The sequence below is a fragment of the Fimicolochytrium jonesii genome (assembly GCF_025526975.1).
Source record: "Fimicolochytrium jonesii strain JEL569 chromosome Unknown EV422scaffold_34, whole genome shotgun sequence".
In the NCBI taxonomy this organism is placed as follows: Eukaryota; Fungi; Chytridiomycota; class Chytridiomycetes; order Spizellomycetales; family Powellomycetaceae; genus Fimicolochytrium; species Fimicolochytrium jonesii.
This window is the reverse complement of record NW_026515701.1, coordinates 288,621-307,308: the sequence shown is the minus strand read 5'-3', so window position 1 is coordinate 307,308 and position 18,688 is coordinate 288,621. Positions and strand designations below refer to the sequence as shown.

The following is an 18,688-nucleotide window of genomic DNA, read 5'->3' as shown; positions in this document are numbered from 1 at the left end:
GCAATATCGCCACTCCACCTCTCTCCTCTCATTTCGCCAATCCCCCCTCGGCTTCTCCACACCCCCCACTACTTCCCCATAGCCAGCAGCTGTAGCAATGCTCTCTACGCTCGCCACGCACGCTCTAGGAGCATAGCTGGCGCCCCCCCAGTCCCCTCTTGTTGTTGTTGTTCTCTGATCTGCTTGGTTGCCTATCTATAAATAGCCGGCCTCTCTTCGTCCATTCCCTTCCTCCCCAGCAGATCAACACCAGTTCTTCTCATCTCCTGTTCTAGTCCTTGTTTCTTGTTTCGCCAATACAATCTCTTGTCGCCTATCACTCTCGCCCTGTCTTCTCTACTTCGCTTCCGCCTCCGTCGTCGAGATCATAACAGTTTGATCTGCTCCAACACTGCGAAGTTCAGAACCCGTCCAGCCCTGCATCCGACAAACCTTTTTCGCCATGTCCCAACCCGAATCCGTACCTTTCACCGCCAAGCAATGGAACGATATGTGCCAAGCCATCGCCGCCTTGCAAAGCCAAAACGCCAACTTGCAGGCCAACCTAGCGCAAGCCCAAGCCGACGCACAAGCTGCCCAGAGCATCGCCGCCCAGGTTCAAGCCGATACGTACACCCTTCCCCAAGCCACCAACCCTGCTCTGGAGCCAAGAATCAGCTCGCCCGAGAAGTTTGATGGTACCCGCAGCAAATTCCGTGGGTAGTTGAACAACATCCGGTTGATGTTTGCTCTCCAGCCCGACCGCTACCCCAGCGACATCATCAAGATCCAAACTATTGGCACCTACCTCACCGGCACTGCGCAAGCCTGGATGGCGCCCCTAGTCGAACGCCAAGATCACAGCCTTCAGGACTTCGATAGTTTTATCAGTCAGATGCAATCGGTCTTCGGAGACAGCGACACGGTCCGCACCTCTGAAAACAAGCTCCAGAACCTTCGCCAAACCCGTGCAGCAACCGAGTACGTCGCTGAGTTCCGCCAGCTACAATGCGATGTCTCCTGGAACGACCAGGCCCTGATCGCTACCTTCCGCCGTGGCCTCAAAGAAGACGTCAAAGACCTGATGCTCACAATGCCCCCTGCGGCCACCATTGATGTGGTGATGGAGCAGGCTATCCAGTGCGATAACCGGCTGTTTGAGCGCCGCCTGGAGCGAAACGGAAGCCGCCAGACCTTCCCGGTTCCCCATACCTCGTTTACTACTACCACCACTGTCGACCACAGCGAGCCTATGCAGATTGACGCCGCTTGTCCCCGCGGCCCTCTGAGCCCTCAGGAACGCCAACGCCGCATTTCCAACAGCCTCTGCCTTTACTGCGGTGGTGCGGGGCACATTGCAAAAGTCTGCCCCGTCAAGAACAAGACCACCATCCGTGCCGCCAACGTCGACATCAAAGAACCCTCCACCAAACAGGGTTTTCCCAAAGTCCAGCCGCAGTAAAGCCCCAGCGACTGGACAACACACACCGCCCCGGGCCTCCTAACCTCACAGCTCCTGCAACGGGAGAGGCCACCCCCCTGGTTCCCAACTCCGTTATAGCCGACACAACCCTCCTAGCCGCTGCCCTTGTCGAAAACTCCGGAATTAACCCCCACGCCATGCTTGCGCTGGGTCCCCTCGAACCCTTCAACTACCCCGTTACCATCATGGTATCATCCAGCCGCGCCCCAATACCTACCTCAGCCATGATCGACAATGGTGCCCTGTCCTGCTTCATCGACAGAGACTTTGCCCGCAAACACCGCATCCCCCTAGTCCAACATCAGCGTCCCCTGACAGATCGAACTCGTTGACGGTCAACCCAGTTCTGCTGGGCCAATCACCCATCACACCCAACCAGTAGGCATGTGGGTTGACGACCACTTCGAAGAACTTGTCTTCCATGTCACCAAATCACCCCATGCTCCAATCCCCCTTGGTCTCCCCTGGCTCCGCCTCCACGACATTAACCTTGACTTCAAGAACCTTTCGGTCGGTTTCCGTTGCGACTGTCTGTACCATGAATTCGCGAATTGGGACAACTCTCCAGCACCCCCAAGCCCAGCACCCGCCAGAACCCCCGAGCCCTTGATCCGCATCCCCCAGGATGAAGTCCCCGTCGACGAAACATGGTCGATTCCAGTACCCAAGGTATCTCGCTTCAGCACCCCAGGACCGGCTCCCACGCCGCTCCGAGTCTCGTTCATCTCCGCCCCAGCCTCCCGGGTCGCAGCAAGCCATGACCAGGTCTTTGTCGGCTACGCCAACCCTGCGAAACCCGATCTCCCAGCCTCTCCTAGCCCCAGTAAACCCCCGACACCCGAGAAAGACATCAAAGACTTCCTGCCCCCTGAGTATTGAGACTTCGCCGACGTTTTCGAAAAGAGAAATGCTGACACTCTCCCCGAGCACCGGCCCTACGACTGTCCAATCGATCTGGAAGAAGGCAAGCAGCCACCTTTCGGCCCGATCTACAGCCTCAGCAAACCAGAAATGAAGGCACTCTGCGAATACCTCGAAGAAAACCTCGCCAAAGGATTCATCAAACCCTCAAAGTCCCCTGCCGGTAACCAGTCTTATTCGTGAAAAAAAAGGACGGTTCTCTCCGCCTCTGCGTCGATTATCGAGGCCTGAACAGCATCACGGTGAAGAATCGCTACCCCCTGCCCCTGATCAACGGTATCATGGATTGTTTGCGCGGCGCCCGCCGTCTCACCAAGATCGACCTCCGCGGCGCTTATAACCTCTTACGCATGCGCCCGGGCGATGAATGGAAGACCGCCTTCCGCTGCCGCTACGGCCTATTTGAATACAATGTCATGCCCTTTGGACTCAGCAATGCTCCTGGCGTCTTCCAGTACCTGATGAACGACATCTTCCGCGACATTCTCGATGTGTTTGTTGTCGTCTACCTCGACGATATCCTGATATTCTCCAAGAACCCCGAAGATCACCCCAAACATGTCCGCGAAGTCTTGTCCCGCCTCCGACAGCATGGGTTGTACGCCAAACCGGAGAGATGCGAATTCAACCGCGAATCCGTTGAGTTCCGAGGCTCCATCATCTCCGAGAAAGGCATCCAGATGGACCCCAAGAAGATCGCTGCCATCACGGATTGGGAACCTCCCAAGACTGTCAAAGGCGTCCAGCGGTTCCTCGGCTTTGCCAACTTCTATCGCCGATTCATCCAAGGTTATTCCAAGATCGCTACCCCGCTCACAGTCCCTGACCCGGAAAGACATCCCGTACGCCTGGACACCCGCCGCAAACACCGCCTTCGAGAACCTGAAGAAAGCATTCACCACCGCCCCCATCCTTGCTCACCCTGACCCAGAGAAGCCCTTCGTCGTCGAAACTGACGCCTCCGACTTCGCTCTTGGCGCAGTTCTCCTCCAACCTGACCAGGACAATCAGCTCCACCCCGTGGCCTTCCACTCTCGCAAATTCACGGCCGAAGAGATCAACTACGAGATCTACGACAAGGAACTTCTGGCCATCCAAGACTCCTTTGCCCAGTGGCGCCACCATCTCATTGGCGCCCGTCACAAGATCACCGTTTACTCCGACCACAAAAACCTTCAGTACTTCATGACCACCCGCACCCTGAACCGCCGCCAAGCCCGCTGGTCGATATTCTTCTCGGATTTTGACTTTGTCATTACCTATCGCCCCGGTTCCCAGCAGCACCAAGCCGATGCCCTCTCCCGACGCTCCGAACATGAGCAAAAAAAGGGGGAAGAAGCGTTCCGCTCCCAGGCAACCACAATTTTGACTCCCGAACGCCTTCGACTCGCGGCTGCCTACCTCACACCCATGGATACCACGCTGCTTGACAAGATTAAGGCCGCCCAGGCCTCTGATCTCCTCGCTAAGGCCATTCGCGAAAAGCTCAAGATACCCCTCGCCCAACGAACTGAGGAAACCCAAGATCGTATCAAGCGGTTCTCAGATGAAGATGGGATCCTGCTGCACGATAACCTGGTCTATGTCCCCACCAACGAGCTCCGAGCTGAAGTCTGCCACGACATGCACGATACTCCCCTAGCCGGCCACTTTGGGATGTCCAAGACGCTCGAACTCGCCTCCCGCAACTACTGGTGGCCCAGCCAGTGGCGCTTCGTCAAGGCCTACGTCAAGTCCTGCGATACCTGTAGCCAAGCGAAATCCAGTCGACACAAACCATACGGCCTACTCCAGCCCAACAGTATCCCTACCCGCCCTTGGGGATCTTGGTCCCTGGACTTTATCACCGGTCTGCCTCCCGTGGACGGGTACGACTCCATCCTGAACGTCAACTGTCGCCTCACCAAGATGGCCCACTTCATCGCCTGCAGCGAGTCAGAATCCGCCAAATCCACCGCCGACCTAGTCTTCTACAACATCATCCGTCTCCACGGCCTCCCGACGACGTCATCTCTGACCAAGGACCCCAGTTTAAGTCCCGGTTCTGGCGTCGACTTCTTGAACTCCTTGGGGCAAAAGCCAACCTCTCCTCGGCCTTCCTCCCCCGGAGCGATGGCCAGACAGAACGCACCAACCAGATCCTGGAGCAGTATCTCCGATGCTTTTGCAACCACCAACAGGACAACTGGAAACAGCTTCTGTCGTCCGCCGAGTTCGCCTACAACAACACCCATCAGTCTGCCTCCCAGACCACCCCCTTCTACGCCAACAAGGGTCTCCACCCCCGCTTCAGTTTTGCGGCCTCTGCTACCTCCGAATCCGTCAACCCCGCCGCGGAAGCCCGCGCTAAACAAATCAGGGAAGTCCATGAACAGCTCGCCCTCGAGCTCAAGAAAGCCCAAGATCAAATGAAGCGCTACGCCGACGCCAAACGAATTCCTGGACCGGACTTCAAGCATGGCGACCACGTCTGGCTCCTCCGCAAAAACCTCCATACAACCCGGCCCTCTCAGAAACTCGACCATCGCAAGATTGGGCCATTCCCCATCGTTGAAAAAATCAATCCCGTCGCCTACCGGCTCAAGCTCCCGCCTACGTACAAAATCCACGATGTCTTCCATGTCTCGCTTCTCGAACCCCGCTTCACCATCCCCAAACGACACGAACCCAAACCCGCGCCCCCAGAGACCGTTGAGGGTCAAGAAGAGTGGGTTGTCAAAGTCATCCTTGACTCTCGCATCCATCGTCGTCGCCTTCAGTACTTGGTCAAAGGGCAGGGCTGGCCTGACTCTGAGAACACCTGGGAGCCCGTGGAACACCTCACCCATACCGACGCACTCCTCCAGGACTTCCACAGCGCGTACCCCAACAAGCCTTCCTCTGTCCCTGTAGCACCTCCTCTGCGGCCACACCAAACTCGACGCCGCCGCCGCGGCCGCTAAAGAGAAGGGTGATGTTATGGACGACGAGCCCATACCATAAGCTTACCTACTGACGGCCGCCAATGTCAACCGCCAAATGTCAAACGCCAATGTCAATGTCAATGTCAGTGTCAATGTCAGTGTCAATGTCAATGTCAATGTCAGTGTCAATGTCAATGTCAATGCCACTCCCCCTCTCTCCTCTCATTTCGCCAATCCTCTTGCAATATCGCCACTCCTCCTCTCTCCTCTCATTTCGCCAATCCCCCCTCGGCTTCTCCACACCCCCCACTACTTCCTCATAGCCAGCAGCTGTAGCAATGCTCTCTACGCTCGCCACGCACGCTCTAGGAGCATAGCTGGCGCCCCCCAAGTCCCCTCTTGTTGTTGTTGTTCTCTGATCTGCTGGGTTGCCCATCTATAAATAGCCGGCCTCTCTTCGTCCATTCCCTTCCTCCCCAGCAGATCAACACCAGTTCTTCTCATCTCCTGTTCTAGTCCTTGTTTCTTGTTTTGCCATTACAATCTCTTGTCGCCTATCGCTCTCGCCCTGTCTTCTCTACTTCGCTTCCGCCTCCGTCGTTGAGATCATAACAGAGGCGATCCATGCCATCGCATGAATGAGTTTGGCGATGCCATGCTTGGCGTAAGCCCGGTGAACAGCAGTTGCCCCAGGAGCCCTGCATGGAGGCCAAGATTAGTGGGATGCTTTCAACGACAACATCAGTATCATCATACCTGCAGGCATTCGAACCGGCCACCTCGCTCACTGGAGTGATCATTCTTTGTCCACGGGCGACGCAAGTTCCTGAGTGGGTCGTTCGACATGTCTCATCCCACTCTTCTCGGTGACTCCCAGCTCATTGATGGGTATAGCGAACACTTGCAGTACGAGAGACAGGTTGCTCATTCAGCCGAGGGGTTTGAATCCAGGCTTGGTAACACTTGGTCATTTTGTCCATTGCTTGTTTGTTGAATGGGATCTCGTGCATACCTCCAGAAGGATGTCCAGCTGTCCCAATGTTCTCTGAACCACTCCGAATGTTCCCCGAACCACTCCCGATGGTGTCCGAACCACTCTCCATGTCATCGGCTGGGTCGTCCTCTCTACCTTCAGCTGATTCACCGATTGAAGTCGGAAGGCAAAGAAGTGCAGTACTGACACGACCCTGAGCTAAAATGGAGCGAACAACAGCTTTCCCATGCACTATAAGGACCTCCTTGATTCCATCGGCCGAACATAAGGTTTTCAATGTGCTCTGTGTCTCCCCATAGCACATTGCTTTTACGAACATTGTGGGCCCTTTCTCACATCGGACCCGAAGCTTCGGAACTCCGAGGGCTTCTAACAGACTGCTGGGATCGTACAGTCTGCAACAGGGATCGTAAATGGGATGACTTGTGAAGTGAACGAGGTTCGGATATAGTTTACCTGCAGCTATCCTTGCTTGCTGTCCTCATCTCGGGAATGAAAACACCCCCATGGAAGGAGACTGCAGGGCCCCCAAGACCCCTTGCTGTTTGGAAGTACTTGGGGTTCATTGGTTGAATTGGGCTAATATTGAGAACCAAGTTATGTATAGGGTTTGAAGGTCGCTCGGACTTCATATCGCCAAATGTGCGATGCTTGTCCGACTCGCCAACACGCGCGTCGTCACTAGTGCAGGCTCATGTGATCTGCTGCCCAAATTGGGCAGCAGCTTGCACATTTTGGCATTTTGAAATGCTTTTACACCACCCTGTCCCACAATGCAAGTCCTGATTCTGTCAATTGCTCGGACGACAATGTCTGCGCTCAGTGCATGGCAGCTTCATTCACACCTCGCACATTAGGTATATATACATATATAGTCTCGATCGTGCAGGTTTTCTCCTCTTGCAGTGCTGCGGGTCCACGAACGTGCTGCAAGCAATAGCTGTCTATCTGACAAAAAAACCGAGATGGCATACTCTTTCAACATACCCAATTCTCTGAGAATTGGCGTATTATCAGCTTACCAATGCGAGGAACCAAATCAGAGACACATATGGCTCAGTCGAAGTAGAAGGGCCATTTCATTTTACCGGGTTTTCAGGATGGCATCGCCTAGACGGTCACGCCGGGTCCTCGGACTGAGCAAACATGTTGGCCCTTTAATAGGATACCGTCCCCAGGAGAAAACACATGGCACCATTTGCCAGTTTCACCGCTATTCATGCGCTTTGCTCGCACCTCGGTACATATACAGTACTGTACATGATGGGAACTGTAAAACACGCGACAGCAGCCACTAAACAGGACTGAGTCACGTGATGTAGTTGTTATTATCTATTGCGGCGCTTTCCTTAGAGGGGTTTGGGACTGTCCTGCCCGTCCACCATTTTGAGCGACAGTGACGGGCATTTCCGGAAAGTATCGAAACGCAGAGGGCATGTCATCGACGCCGCCTCGACCGCCGCAGCCTAATCGTCCGCCTCAGCCACCACAACCTCCTCGTCCTCCTCAACCGCCCCACCCGCCCCACGGTCTGAACCCACCCCAGCCGCCGTCTCAGGCAGTCTCGTTGTCGGCTCAGCCTTCAAAGCTATCGGAACCTTTGCAGGGATGGCACTCACGGAGGGACGAGTTCTCAGAAGGCGGACAAGGACCGCCGTCCACTGCCTCCGGATCGCCAAAGTCAGCCAACAGACGGGCACCGCGCCGGAGACAGCAAGCTCCTCCGAATGAGCATTCACCAAACCGTAGCGGAGTTAGTGAGTTGCGGACCCTGACGATTGCACCCGATGACAGAGATGATGCAGCAACCGCAGACAGCAGAGCGAACGATGGAAGACAACCGCGCGTGGAAAGAAGCTTGGCAGGCCGCGCGGAAGGGGGTTCCGGCACCAGGGTCGAGAGATCCGGCTCGGGATCAGGTCAACATTCCCGTCGTGGAGGGCAACACGACCGTCAGAGAGACCCGGATGGTGAGCGTGACCGCGACCGTGACCGTGACCGTGAGAGGGGAGACCAACGTGGAAGGGGCAGAGACAAGGGAAGGAAAAATGCGGAAAACGGTCCATTGCTGGAAAGGAGACCGCAATCCGGCGGCGGTGGCGGACAACTCTCGAAGCCCACCATAATGCCGACAGGTCTCTTACTCAGAAGGCCCCCAGCACAAGCGATAGCAGGGCAACCCGAACATCACTCAACCCCAACAGGTACAAAGCTTGCAGACGAGCCAGCCCATATTCACGAGCCGCAAAGACTGTACGCGCAGCAGCAACTACCCATCACAGCAACTCGAACGCATAAGCTTGTGGACCAATATTTTCGGTTCCAGACCTCAGAGGCCATACATCGCTCCTTATCCGAGATACCCGGCTCCTTTATTGTCGGTGTCATTGGTCCGAGAGACTCCGGCAAAAGCACTCTCGTCTCCCACTTCTTGAACCCGACGGCAAGTCCGTCGTCGCAGTTGCCCACAGCAGGGATCGATCTACACATAACACCAGAGCGTGTAGTAATTCTGGATTCGCAGTCGCTGGTAGGACATACCCCTTCAACACAGCAGTTGGGAAGGCAGGATACCATGGAGTCGATCAGGGTTGCCACGTTCATGTTTACAGTCTGTCACGTATTACTCATCGTGAGCCCATCACTGAATAGCGACGGAGCTAACCTCACCGCTGAGGAAGAGCTCGAGAATATTCAGCCTCTGTTGTTGCAGAGTGCATCGCGCAGCGGTCTTACGGAATTCGCGAATGGAGGGGATGCGACCACGCACAAGCGGCAGCAATCTTTCCGGCACCTCGTCGACGAAGATACGTTCTCGTTTCTTCACCGAGTTGAGGCTTTGCGGCATCGTCTGTTTCCATCATCCAGTGGCAACAAGGACGAAGCACGTCCCCAGCTCGTGTTTGTGAGGACGAACTGCACCGGACCAGCCTATGAAAGACATGCGCTTGCTTTGACGGAAAAAGCATTTGTGGCCAGATTCAAGGGGGCGCGAGCGGGAGTGTCGGGGCATCCGACGATCGGACTGAGACACGCGTTTCCCAAGATGTACCCGCCGTCGGATGCCAACATCAATAGCATTGGAACTTCTCAAGGAAATGTTTTCCTACTTCCTCGAATATCAGAAAACTCACAAGACTCAGAGAATACCGCGCCAGATGTCAGCATGAGTCCTCGAAAACGGCGATCCCTCGCATCTCGCCTGATTGGTTTTGGCATTCCCGCGCGCTATGATACCCTGGCGTCCATCCTTCTCACTCAGGTTTACGAGACGCCTCGCTACGTACCCTCGACCCCCGCTCCTACGCCTACAAGTAAACTCTCCCGGGCTGGCAGTCATACAGATACCCAACAGCAGAATACCCACACTACTACGAGCACCATGAATCCGGAAGGCGGGGTTGATCAGCCTGCTGTACAGATGAACATGACACCTCATGCCTCACCACCAGCTGCTTCGGTGCTGGGCAGGAGGAAGGGTCTTGGCCCACACGAGCAGGTGGCAACATCACCTCTACCAAGCCAGACACATTCGAACCACAGCGGAAGACCAGGGATGACGTCGGCACCTTCGGAGACACCAACGTCGTCTAAGGCGCATCTGACTAGCGCCGGAGCTTCATCTTTTACTCCATCTGGCGTTCCTGCTTGGTATCTGATGTCAGAGAGGGAGTGGTACAAAGCGGCGGCGAAGACGTGGGAGATTGTGAGAAAGGCCGATATGGCTGCTGAGTGGGTGAGAGCCGGAAAGTAGAAATTCTGCGCACGCAAGTGCCCGCGAGTTTCCATGGATTTGCACCAATTGTATATATCTTGCATAGTCTTGTACATATCTGAGTCTCCATCGTAGATTTAAGCCCTTATTTCTCTTGTCAGCTTGGGGCTGTTCTGATCTATGGGAACGCGTCTTCCATGCGGCCTACGTTGTTAGCGGCACACCACCCCTGTGATTTGTTTCGGGCGAAGGCAAAAGAGAGCGGTATGGCCACAAAAGACTTCGCAGGCTCTCGCAGCAACCCCCATTCTGCAAGCTTTGACATTAGCCACACTTGCTGCATCGGCATCAAAACTCGTTGTCTTACCACTGCATAGTTCCAGACGCTCTACTACAATCGGCCAGGTTCCCGTCGCAGTTCTTTCACGAGGCTCACACTCCTCCTGACACCAGTTCCCAGACATGGTCAACAACAAAAACCTTTACAGCATGACAAGGGCCATTACCTTGTCCGTCGTTGCTTGCCTACTCCTTGCAGTATTTGTCAATGCTCAGCCCGCACCGGCACCGGCTCCGGCGCCAACACCATTGGCTCCTGCTAGCCCAGCGCCGTCGGGAGCGACACCCAGCGTGTCCGCCTCTGGCACTGCTCGACCACCTGCCGCCACCGGTAATGTGACGGTCACTCCCAGTGCTTCCGCTTCGACCACCCCCACCCCTTCAGCGCTGCCTCTACCACCTTGTGGGAGCTCTCAGGGCCAGTTCAACATCATTGACCCAAACCCGAACCAATATGGCTCTATCGGAAACGCACTGAACGTCACCTGGGGCTACAGCGACCTCACGGACAGGTCACGGTTCCCAGCCAAGAAAATAGCGCTCTACTACCAACGCAGCATTCCCGGCCCGGTCACTGCTGACGGATGGGTTGCCATCGACGAGGCTATCCCACCAAAGGCCACTAGCTACCAGTGGATCATTCCATCCATGCAGGGAGGCACCTTCCTCCTCCATATCGCTGCTGACGACATCGACCCACAGCGGCCCGCGGCGAGCACCTCCAACTGCATCCCCGATACGTTCCCTGGATCGGTGAACAGCAGGCCGTTCAAGATCTTGACTGCTAGCCCATTGACCGTGTACCCCGATAGCTTAGCTCCCAACTCGGCTAAGCAGGTGTTGGGCGGATCTTGGTCTGCACTGGCTGGCGCATTCGTAGCAGGCGTATTGGGTGCTTTATCGGCCAGTCTTTGAGTAGCGACTCCTTCCCGGTACTAGTCGAAGCATGACATTGCTCTTCGACAGCTCATGTACCCGCACTGGCGTACTTACTCGGTGGCGTACTTGATAGAGGTCGTGAATTCACTCACTTCTGGCAATCCCCTATATCCTGGATACTTTGCTGCCGGAAAGGGCATGTACTTTGTTTCCGGCCCATGGCTTCAACTGTAAATGCACATAGGTTACTCTTCCGAATTGTTAATATTATAGATCTGCTGCTTGCACGAGCTTGGGATGTTGGGGTTTACGCTGCGTCCACAATGAATGCAAGGAATCGGCAACTGGCACCATCGAACGAGATCATACTGTCTTTCCTGTCCTGCCCACCTTCTAGGAGTGGTTTCTGTGCTTTTTTCCATAGCCCTTCTCCCTCTCTTGCATGATATTCCCGCACGGTTACGTACAACTTGGTGCAAGCGCGGTAAACGTCACTTTTTGAGCAGTCGGCGGACTCTGGGCGGAAGTTGCACAAGCATACTCTCCGCAAGCCAGAGATCACATTCCTCGACAGTTCGCGATCTGCGGAGCCCAAGATAAAGCGGGACAACGGCCTTCGTATTGACGGCTAGCATCCTCATGTAGCATGAATAACGGGTCAGCCATCGACAGCAACAGTCAAACGGTAGGTCCTGTTATCGCTGGTCTCAACCCCCCGGTTTGCTGAACTCTCAAACCCCCCATGTCGACCCGTGCAGAAAAGGATCCGGCACTTGGACTGCATCTTTATAAGGAATCTGGAAAAGCCCTTGGAAGTTGGGCCAAGGGCAGTCGTCACACATAATAACGATGGGTCGTCGAAGAGCAATCGCTCCGATGGAGCGCCCGCATCACCTACACCACCTCATGGAAGCCTTGCGATCACCCAAATCCTGGCGCGACGGCGAAAGTCCTCGCATCCCAGCCTCCAGCAGCCCATCAGACGCATCAGTCGTTCCATGAGTGCGCAACGCCTCTTCGACGAACGCTACGGAGCAAGCAAAACAGCGACATCGACCGACTTGTTGGACGCGTACTATACACTTTCCCCCGTCGATACCGCGCGGTCCCAACCGGACGATTCACCCTTTTATATCAGCGAAGTCATCGAGGCGTCTCGGAACCCGAAGTGGCAGTCGGTTGATCGTTCTGCGTGCTCACGCCAGACGCCATGGTCCGGATCACAGTTCGTGCTCAAAGTTTGGGCCGCGAAACACTCTGAAAAACCCTTCGGATGTTGCGATGAGGTGGTGGTGGATCTACAGCGGCTCAAATGCATAAGGACGAGCATAGATCATGAGCCACAAGCGTCGGAACGCAACGCTATCTTTTTGGAGATTGGTGGACGATTCTATGTTCCCGCAAGGGACATGCCTGCGTCGGAGTCTGATCATTCAGAGCCGACCAAGGTCTCGGTGCATTCCGCAGCATCGCGCAACTCGTATTCCTATGAGACGCTCATGGCCGTGCTGGCAGCGCAGCGGGAGCTATGTCATGAGCAGCAGGACGTGTCCGGTCTTATTGAGAAGGCGGAAGAGATTTGCTCGAAGCATCGCAGCCGGCGGGACCGGATGGAACAGCATCGGCATCTTTCTCACCGGCTGAATCTGATAAGGGAAAAACTGAAAGTAGACACAGAAGAGGTGGAGAAGCTTAGAAAGGATGCGTCGGACCTGCCGAAGAAGCGTTTGTCGAGTGAAGAAGGCCTATCATCCTTCTGGGAAGAGCTGGTGGAGCAGACGAGCGAGCTGAGGCAGGATCACATGTCATTGGGCGAAACAGAAGAGTCCGTCGCATCGATGGCTGCAGAGATCCGCCGACGACGCAAAGATCTCATTGCAGGCGCCGCATCCATATTACCCATCGACAGCGACGGCGACGCCTGGACGATACGGGGACTCCGGCTTCCCAATTCAAATTTCGCAGGCCACGACGATGACCAAATAGCTACCGCCCTCGGATTCAGCTCCCATCTTCTGAACATGATAGCCCACTATCTTGACGTCCCACTCAGATACCCCCTGAGATCCATGTCATCCCGCTCGACTGTCACCGATACCGTCTCGGAGCACTATACCGGCAGTAAAATTCTCCCGTTGTATTCCAAGGGTGTGGAGCGGATACGGTTCGACTACGCTGTATTCTTGTTGAACAAGGATATCGAACAGTTGATGAATCATCTACATCTTCCTGTTGTGAATCTGAGACATACGCTGGCGAATATGAGGGCGATCATCGACGCGGTCGCTGTATGGAAGGTTGGCGAGGACATAGAAGAGGAGGATGCTGCACCGTCGCTCGATATTAGTGGCGCAAATGGGGCTGAGGGGCATGAGGCGGAAGTGGACGTCGGTGTCATAAACATCAGGGACGGGCAAGCGGAAGGGATACCTGCGACGTTCGAGGACGCGCTTCGGAAAGCGGAGCTGAGCTTGCCGCTGCATTCTGGGGGAGGGCATCTTTCCGATTATATCGTCTTATGATCGGAGCTCTGTTCGGCGTGACTGTTGAACCGTCAACCACGGGCGCTGCAGGGTGGGCACCTGGGCAGAGTTGGCCTGCGGTTACCGCTCCTCGCAGGGGCCTCATTACGCTTCAGTCTGTCGGTTGTCCAACCACCGGAACTGCCCACTGCTGGTCACTCGGCCTTACCTCTCCACGACGTCGCTTGGCTGGCAGTTCAACGGCAAGATACGCTAGCAGGAGCAAACGCCATGGGTCGTAGTATGCACACCCTGTCACGGTCGACATGGCCCCGTAGTGATAGACACGCCCCCTCCACCCATCAGCACAATCATAACGAGAGTGCAGTCCGCGTGGAACAACGAGAATGTGTCCGCCATTCATTCTGCTTCCGAATCGTTGATAAAGCGAAGCGCCTGTGCCCCTGTTCCCCTTTGGTGGAGCTGTAGATCGTTATCGATAAGTCAAAGCGAGGCCCGACCCTTGATAATGCATCTTTGCATCCTCCACGCTGTACAGTACATAAAACTTGCATGATTTGAGACGACCGCAATCAAATCCGCTTTCCGCGACCTCAACATTGTGTTTCTGGGAGACGTCCTTTGAGTTAAAAGATAGTCAGTAACAAGACCCGGGATCTACTTCCCGAGGATGAAACAACATGGTATCAAAAATATAGGATTGAGTATGGCTACATGAAACCTGGGTCGTGCGCCATCCCAGAAGGATGGGGGCTGGTCTCGGGAAATATGGGAAGGAAATATACATGGGAACGAAAATAAGTCATGGGACCACATCGCACATCGCGTGTGGGGACAAAGAGATTGTACAGGGATGAGAAAAATTGTTCGTCGAAAGTCCGAATGAAGGGAAAAAAGCAAAAATGTCCGCAAGTACGGTGACAAATCGGAAATGTCCGTGTGCCGAAAAGGTTCAATGTCAAACGCAACGCGGGTCGTCCGGCTCATAATTGTCCAGTTGCATAAGTGTCCGACGGTCGAATAAAATGCCGAGCTCACTCCCATTCTTGAGTCTTCATGGCGGCCGTGAGTGCTCCGCAAGCTCTTTCGTACGAGTATGGCGAGCTGGCGTGAAACATCAAGTAAATATTGCGACTTCATAACAGAACCCGCTTCTCCCAAGACTTGGACTCACTGGTCTAGGAACATTGTCCGGGAGAAAGTGAATTCCGAGAAGGCCGTTTCCACATCGTCAACTTCGTGCACCGTGAGCGCCGTGGCTTTCTTGGGCGGTTTCGAAGAGTCCGCCGCTGGGGCGGCCGATGGAGATGGAGGACCATGAAGATCAGAAAACGATGCTGCTGTGACTGCCGGTGTCGTGGCGTCGATCCAGTATCTGAAATCCAAAATGAAGTGAGCCTCAAGCCAGTAATGAGCTTCCAGGGCCTGCCCTTACACTGAACCCGGTGGATACAGCTTTTCGGCGCACATGTCAGCTCGAAGCGTTTTCAGCAAAGCCCAATACCACAAATCATCTTCATGGTTTGCTTCTTCCGGCGGAGTGGCGGAGGGATACTTTTTAAATACACCAAGAACGTTACCGATGACCCGCTCTGCCATGCCCTGCTCCTGGCACAGGTTGACAGCGACATTTCGGAAGTCGCGCAACAGTCCAAGCGACAGACATGGGACGATATCATGGCCTAGATAACTATTAGGAAAGGATTCTGGAACGCATGAAGACGCGGCATCAGTACCCACGATAAATGATAGAGGTAATGAGGTGCTTATAGTGATTGGAGAGGTCGAGTGACATGACTGCCGGTGAACCCTGGGACCGCTCGATTTGTCAGTTAAGTCCCGTTTGCAGACTGACACTCCAAGTCCATACTCACATAAACGAAGCAGTGAACTTGTCGTTCAGGGAAGCCACTCGAATCACTTGTGACAAACACGTGCTCTCCATTGTTGTCCAGCGACTTTCGCGACCATAGAAGTGCCAGCAGTGCAGCAACCCCACCGCCTAGACTGTGCCCGGTGAGCACAAGGCTGAATCCAGGATGCTTGATCAATGCTTCGCAGACTGCTTTCCGAACGGGTCCTCGAGCTATTTTCTCTGCTGATGCGAGCATTCCCGAGTGCACTTTGCCCGGATGCCCATCGAAAGTTGTGTATGCGGAGTAGCTGCTTGTCAAATCCTGAGATACCTCGGGTCAACAAAGACGGCGGTATATAAGGTTCGGGAGGCTCCGTCATAACGTACTGTGATCAAATCGGAGAGACCTAGGGTTCCACGCAAACTAACAACAACCGCGGAGGTTTTGGCATCCACAACGAGATAGTGCACTGGTGCAATCAACGATGGCGGATGCAGCACAGTTGGATCACGAAAAGAGGACGTGAGGATATGCTCCACTGGCACGTCAGTGTGAAAGGCAAAGCTTTGGTGGTTGTGATGGTCCGTCGAATGTTCAAGGAGGAAGTCCCGCGCTCTCCCAATTCTGCAAACGGGAGGTGAGCCTATGTTTGAAAATATGAAACAAGTTGTGTTTTCAAACCCAATATTCGTACCCCAGAATTTTGAGAAAGTTCGTTCCGTATGCTCCACTTGCAAAGCGGACATAGCGGGTGATCTTCTCAAAAAGCTTTTGACGAGGTGATGGTGGTCGTAGGAGAAGCGGAGCAGTGGACTGAACGAGGGAGTGTGGCCGCAGTTTGTGCTTCATCGTTTTGCATTCGGAATAGTGTCGTTCCCATTTGTGGGCATGTTTTTCGCGGCTAGTGCTTTGCACTGTCTCGAGCATCTGGAGTACATTGCTGACTTGCTCTGGTTGCAACCGATATGGAATGTTTTGGCCAGATTTTGTCCGGGTGCGTCTTCCATCGAAAGTGAGAGGTGAATGCCGATGATCTTCTGTTCTCTCGAAGTTGTCAGCGTCGGAAAGCTCTCCATAGGCAGCAACATTCCCATTCAGTCCGACCAAATCTTGGAGAAGTGCACGACGCGGTTCAGCACCATCAATGTCCGATAATCGGATTGGCAACGTGGAGCACCGCTCTGGGTTGGACATCCGTCGACGTTCCATTGCATTTAGCAACCGCGCCCGGTTCAGTGGCATAGACGTAAGCTGATGGTCGGGATTTTGAAGCGCCAGCGAAAGTAGATCTGTGTAGCTCATGTCATCCGCTTTCTTCCGCTGTTCCGAGCCGTCGGTGATTTGACGGGGGATGTCTGGCGCTGGTAATTCCTCGAGTTCCGCAACCCGCACATGACCTTCGAAGATCGGCGTAAGTTTGAGTGACTGTCTCCAGCGCTTCCGATTCACATATTGCAGACAGCAGTACGCCTGATTGATGGTGTTCATCTGGATGAGTACGACCCTATTGAGCCAGGCAGTACAGGGTTGTACACCGCAACTCACCGTCAACGCTTTCGTGATCTGGCCCAGTGCCGACAATCTGCCGCATCTTCCTTGACTGATGAAAAGATCATCCTCATGCCCGCGCAGCTCCTTTTTGACTAAGCAGATGAAGGCAGCCAATGCCTTCGATGTCTCCGTCTCCCCGAAGAGCCCATCCAGCACCTGTACACATTCTTCTGCCGCCTGAACCTCCGAATGTAAGGTGCGATGCTGAGATCGTAAACACCATTATCATAGACTCCATACCTCCAAAGAGAACTGAATCGTCGATGAAGCCAAATGGAATGTAGTGTGCGTCAATAGCTCTGCCAACGAGAAGACATTGTGGATCACGTAGACGCCAGCAGATGTGTACTTGTCCAACACTTTGAAGAAGGACAGGCTGTCTCTATGGCGCGTCAGAAAGGCGTCAGCATGGCAAGTCGCATCGTTTTCCTCAAAGAGGGCGCCTGCTGACTCACTTTCGGCCTTTGCCCATGGCAATGAGATGCACGGTACGCGCTGAGGACACAGCGGCAACCAGCGCTCGGCGTGTGAACGACAAGGATGTTGTAGCGGAGAACTTGAGAGACTCAAAAATGATCTCGACGAGAATCGACGCGGTTCGCAGTGATATCCTGCAAGCACTGGACACGGAACTGACGACCCTTGCTATCCTTGGGTCGAGCAACGGTCGATGATCGTGATGCGACATGAAGCACGCGTCAGCGGGCAAGATAATATCCCTTCCCGTGAGCATATCCAGGGCCCCTTTGGCGACGGTAACAGCAGGTGGGTGGGATGGGACTGTTGTATCCGACCGTGCATCGTCGTCGTCAAGGTCACCGTTAACGAAGACAGATACGTCCGTCCCGTGAACCTCATCCTTCTGCGTCGCCACATCGTCATCCTCGAACACCATCACCATCTCTCCCAACTCCGAGTCGCGCATTGTGGAAGCCGCTTTTTGCTTCTGATACAGCGAAACATAACGGGTGAGTGAGGGGCCAGGTTGCAGGGGTTGCAAATGCAGAAAATGTTGCGGGTATGATCCCCTCCCAATTCCTACCTTGCCAAGATCACGCACAAGTCAACAGAACGCAGCTTCCCCAAACACAGGGGTATCCACCACACGACGTCCTACTGACTTGCCCTGTCTACCACCAGGCTTTTGTAAGATTAGATTTTTGAATGCTGGTCGTCCGGTGGGGTTAATGGGACACCCAAGGGTCCTGTTTGGAGGGCCTTTTCCCAGGGATTTTTGGACAATTACGCGAGGTGGACGGAGACACGGGCCTGACTCAAATGGATGGGCCCTGTCAATCTGAGCGCTGGGATTACATTCACTTGTTGCACATCACTGATGGTCGTGGTGGTCCCACGGTGATGACTTCCACATGGATATGCATTGCATGTGAGATTGGCATGCCGTGTACCTCTGTACCTAGATCTAGAGGGCTGGAAACGGGCCTGATGGCACAGGCCATGCCGTTGCGGTCGCGAGGTGGCATTGAGAGGAGAGTACACGGAGAACCGTCTCAACTTCTCATCCTCGCGGTCAGATTGTCAAGAGTTCGGGCAACGATAAACGCGTCGTTGCGGGGACATTTTC

The 18,688-nt window shown here is 54.5% G+C and overlaps 4 protein-coding genes across 4 annotated transcripts; 3 read left to right on the top strand and 1 right to left on the bottom strand.

The window, feature by feature from the left end:
* Window positions 1-7,676: 7,676 nt before the first annotated feature.
* On the top strand, window positions 7,677-10,158 carry EV422DRAFT_544735 (uncharacterized protein). Its single transcript, XM_053071418.1, has one exon. It carries the CDS (start codon window positions 7,716-7,718, stop codon window positions 10,032-10,034), a length of 2,319 nt encoding a protein of 772 aa, XP_052921745.1. The 5' UTR covers window positions 7,677-7,715; the 3' UTR covers window positions 10,035-10,158.
* Window positions 10,159-10,280: 122 nt separating this feature from the next.
* Window positions 10,281-11,535, top strand: EV422DRAFT_544733 (uncharacterized protein). The gene has a single exon (XM_053071417.1). It carries the CDS (start codon window positions 10,458-10,460, stop codon window positions 11,247-11,249), a length of 792 nt encoding a protein of 263 aa, XP_052921744.1. The 5' UTR covers window positions 10,281-10,457; the 3' UTR covers window positions 11,250-11,535.
* A 432-nt stretch (window positions 11,536-11,967) lies between these two features.
* Window positions 11,968-13,791, top strand: EV422DRAFT_278572 (UV radiation resistance protein and autophagy-related subunit 14-domain-containing protein). Its single transcript, XM_053065938.1, has one exon. The coding sequence runs from the start codon at window positions 12,212-12,214 to the stop codon at window positions 13,733-13,735; it is 1,524 nt and encodes a 507-aa protein (XP_052921743.1). The 5' UTR covers window positions 11,968-12,211; the 3' UTR covers window positions 13,736-13,791.
* Window positions 13,792-14,730: 939 nt separating this feature from the next.
* On the bottom strand, window positions 14,731-18,028 carry EV422DRAFT_571526 (uncharacterized protein; the record flags this gene model as incomplete). Its single annotated transcript, XM_053073001.1, has 10 exons — window positions 14,731-14,800; window positions 14,871-15,071; window positions 15,132-15,378; window positions 15,437-15,506; window positions 15,571-15,873; window positions 15,939-16,176; window positions 16,247-17,022; window positions 17,098-17,280; window positions 17,344-17,485; window positions 17,559-18,028. The coding sequence occupies 10 exons, from the start codon at window positions 18,026-18,028 to the stop codon at window positions 14,731-14,733; spliced, it is 2,700 nt and encodes an 899-aa protein (XP_052921742.1).
* Between the last annotated feature and the right edge of the window lie 660 nt (window positions 18,029-18,688).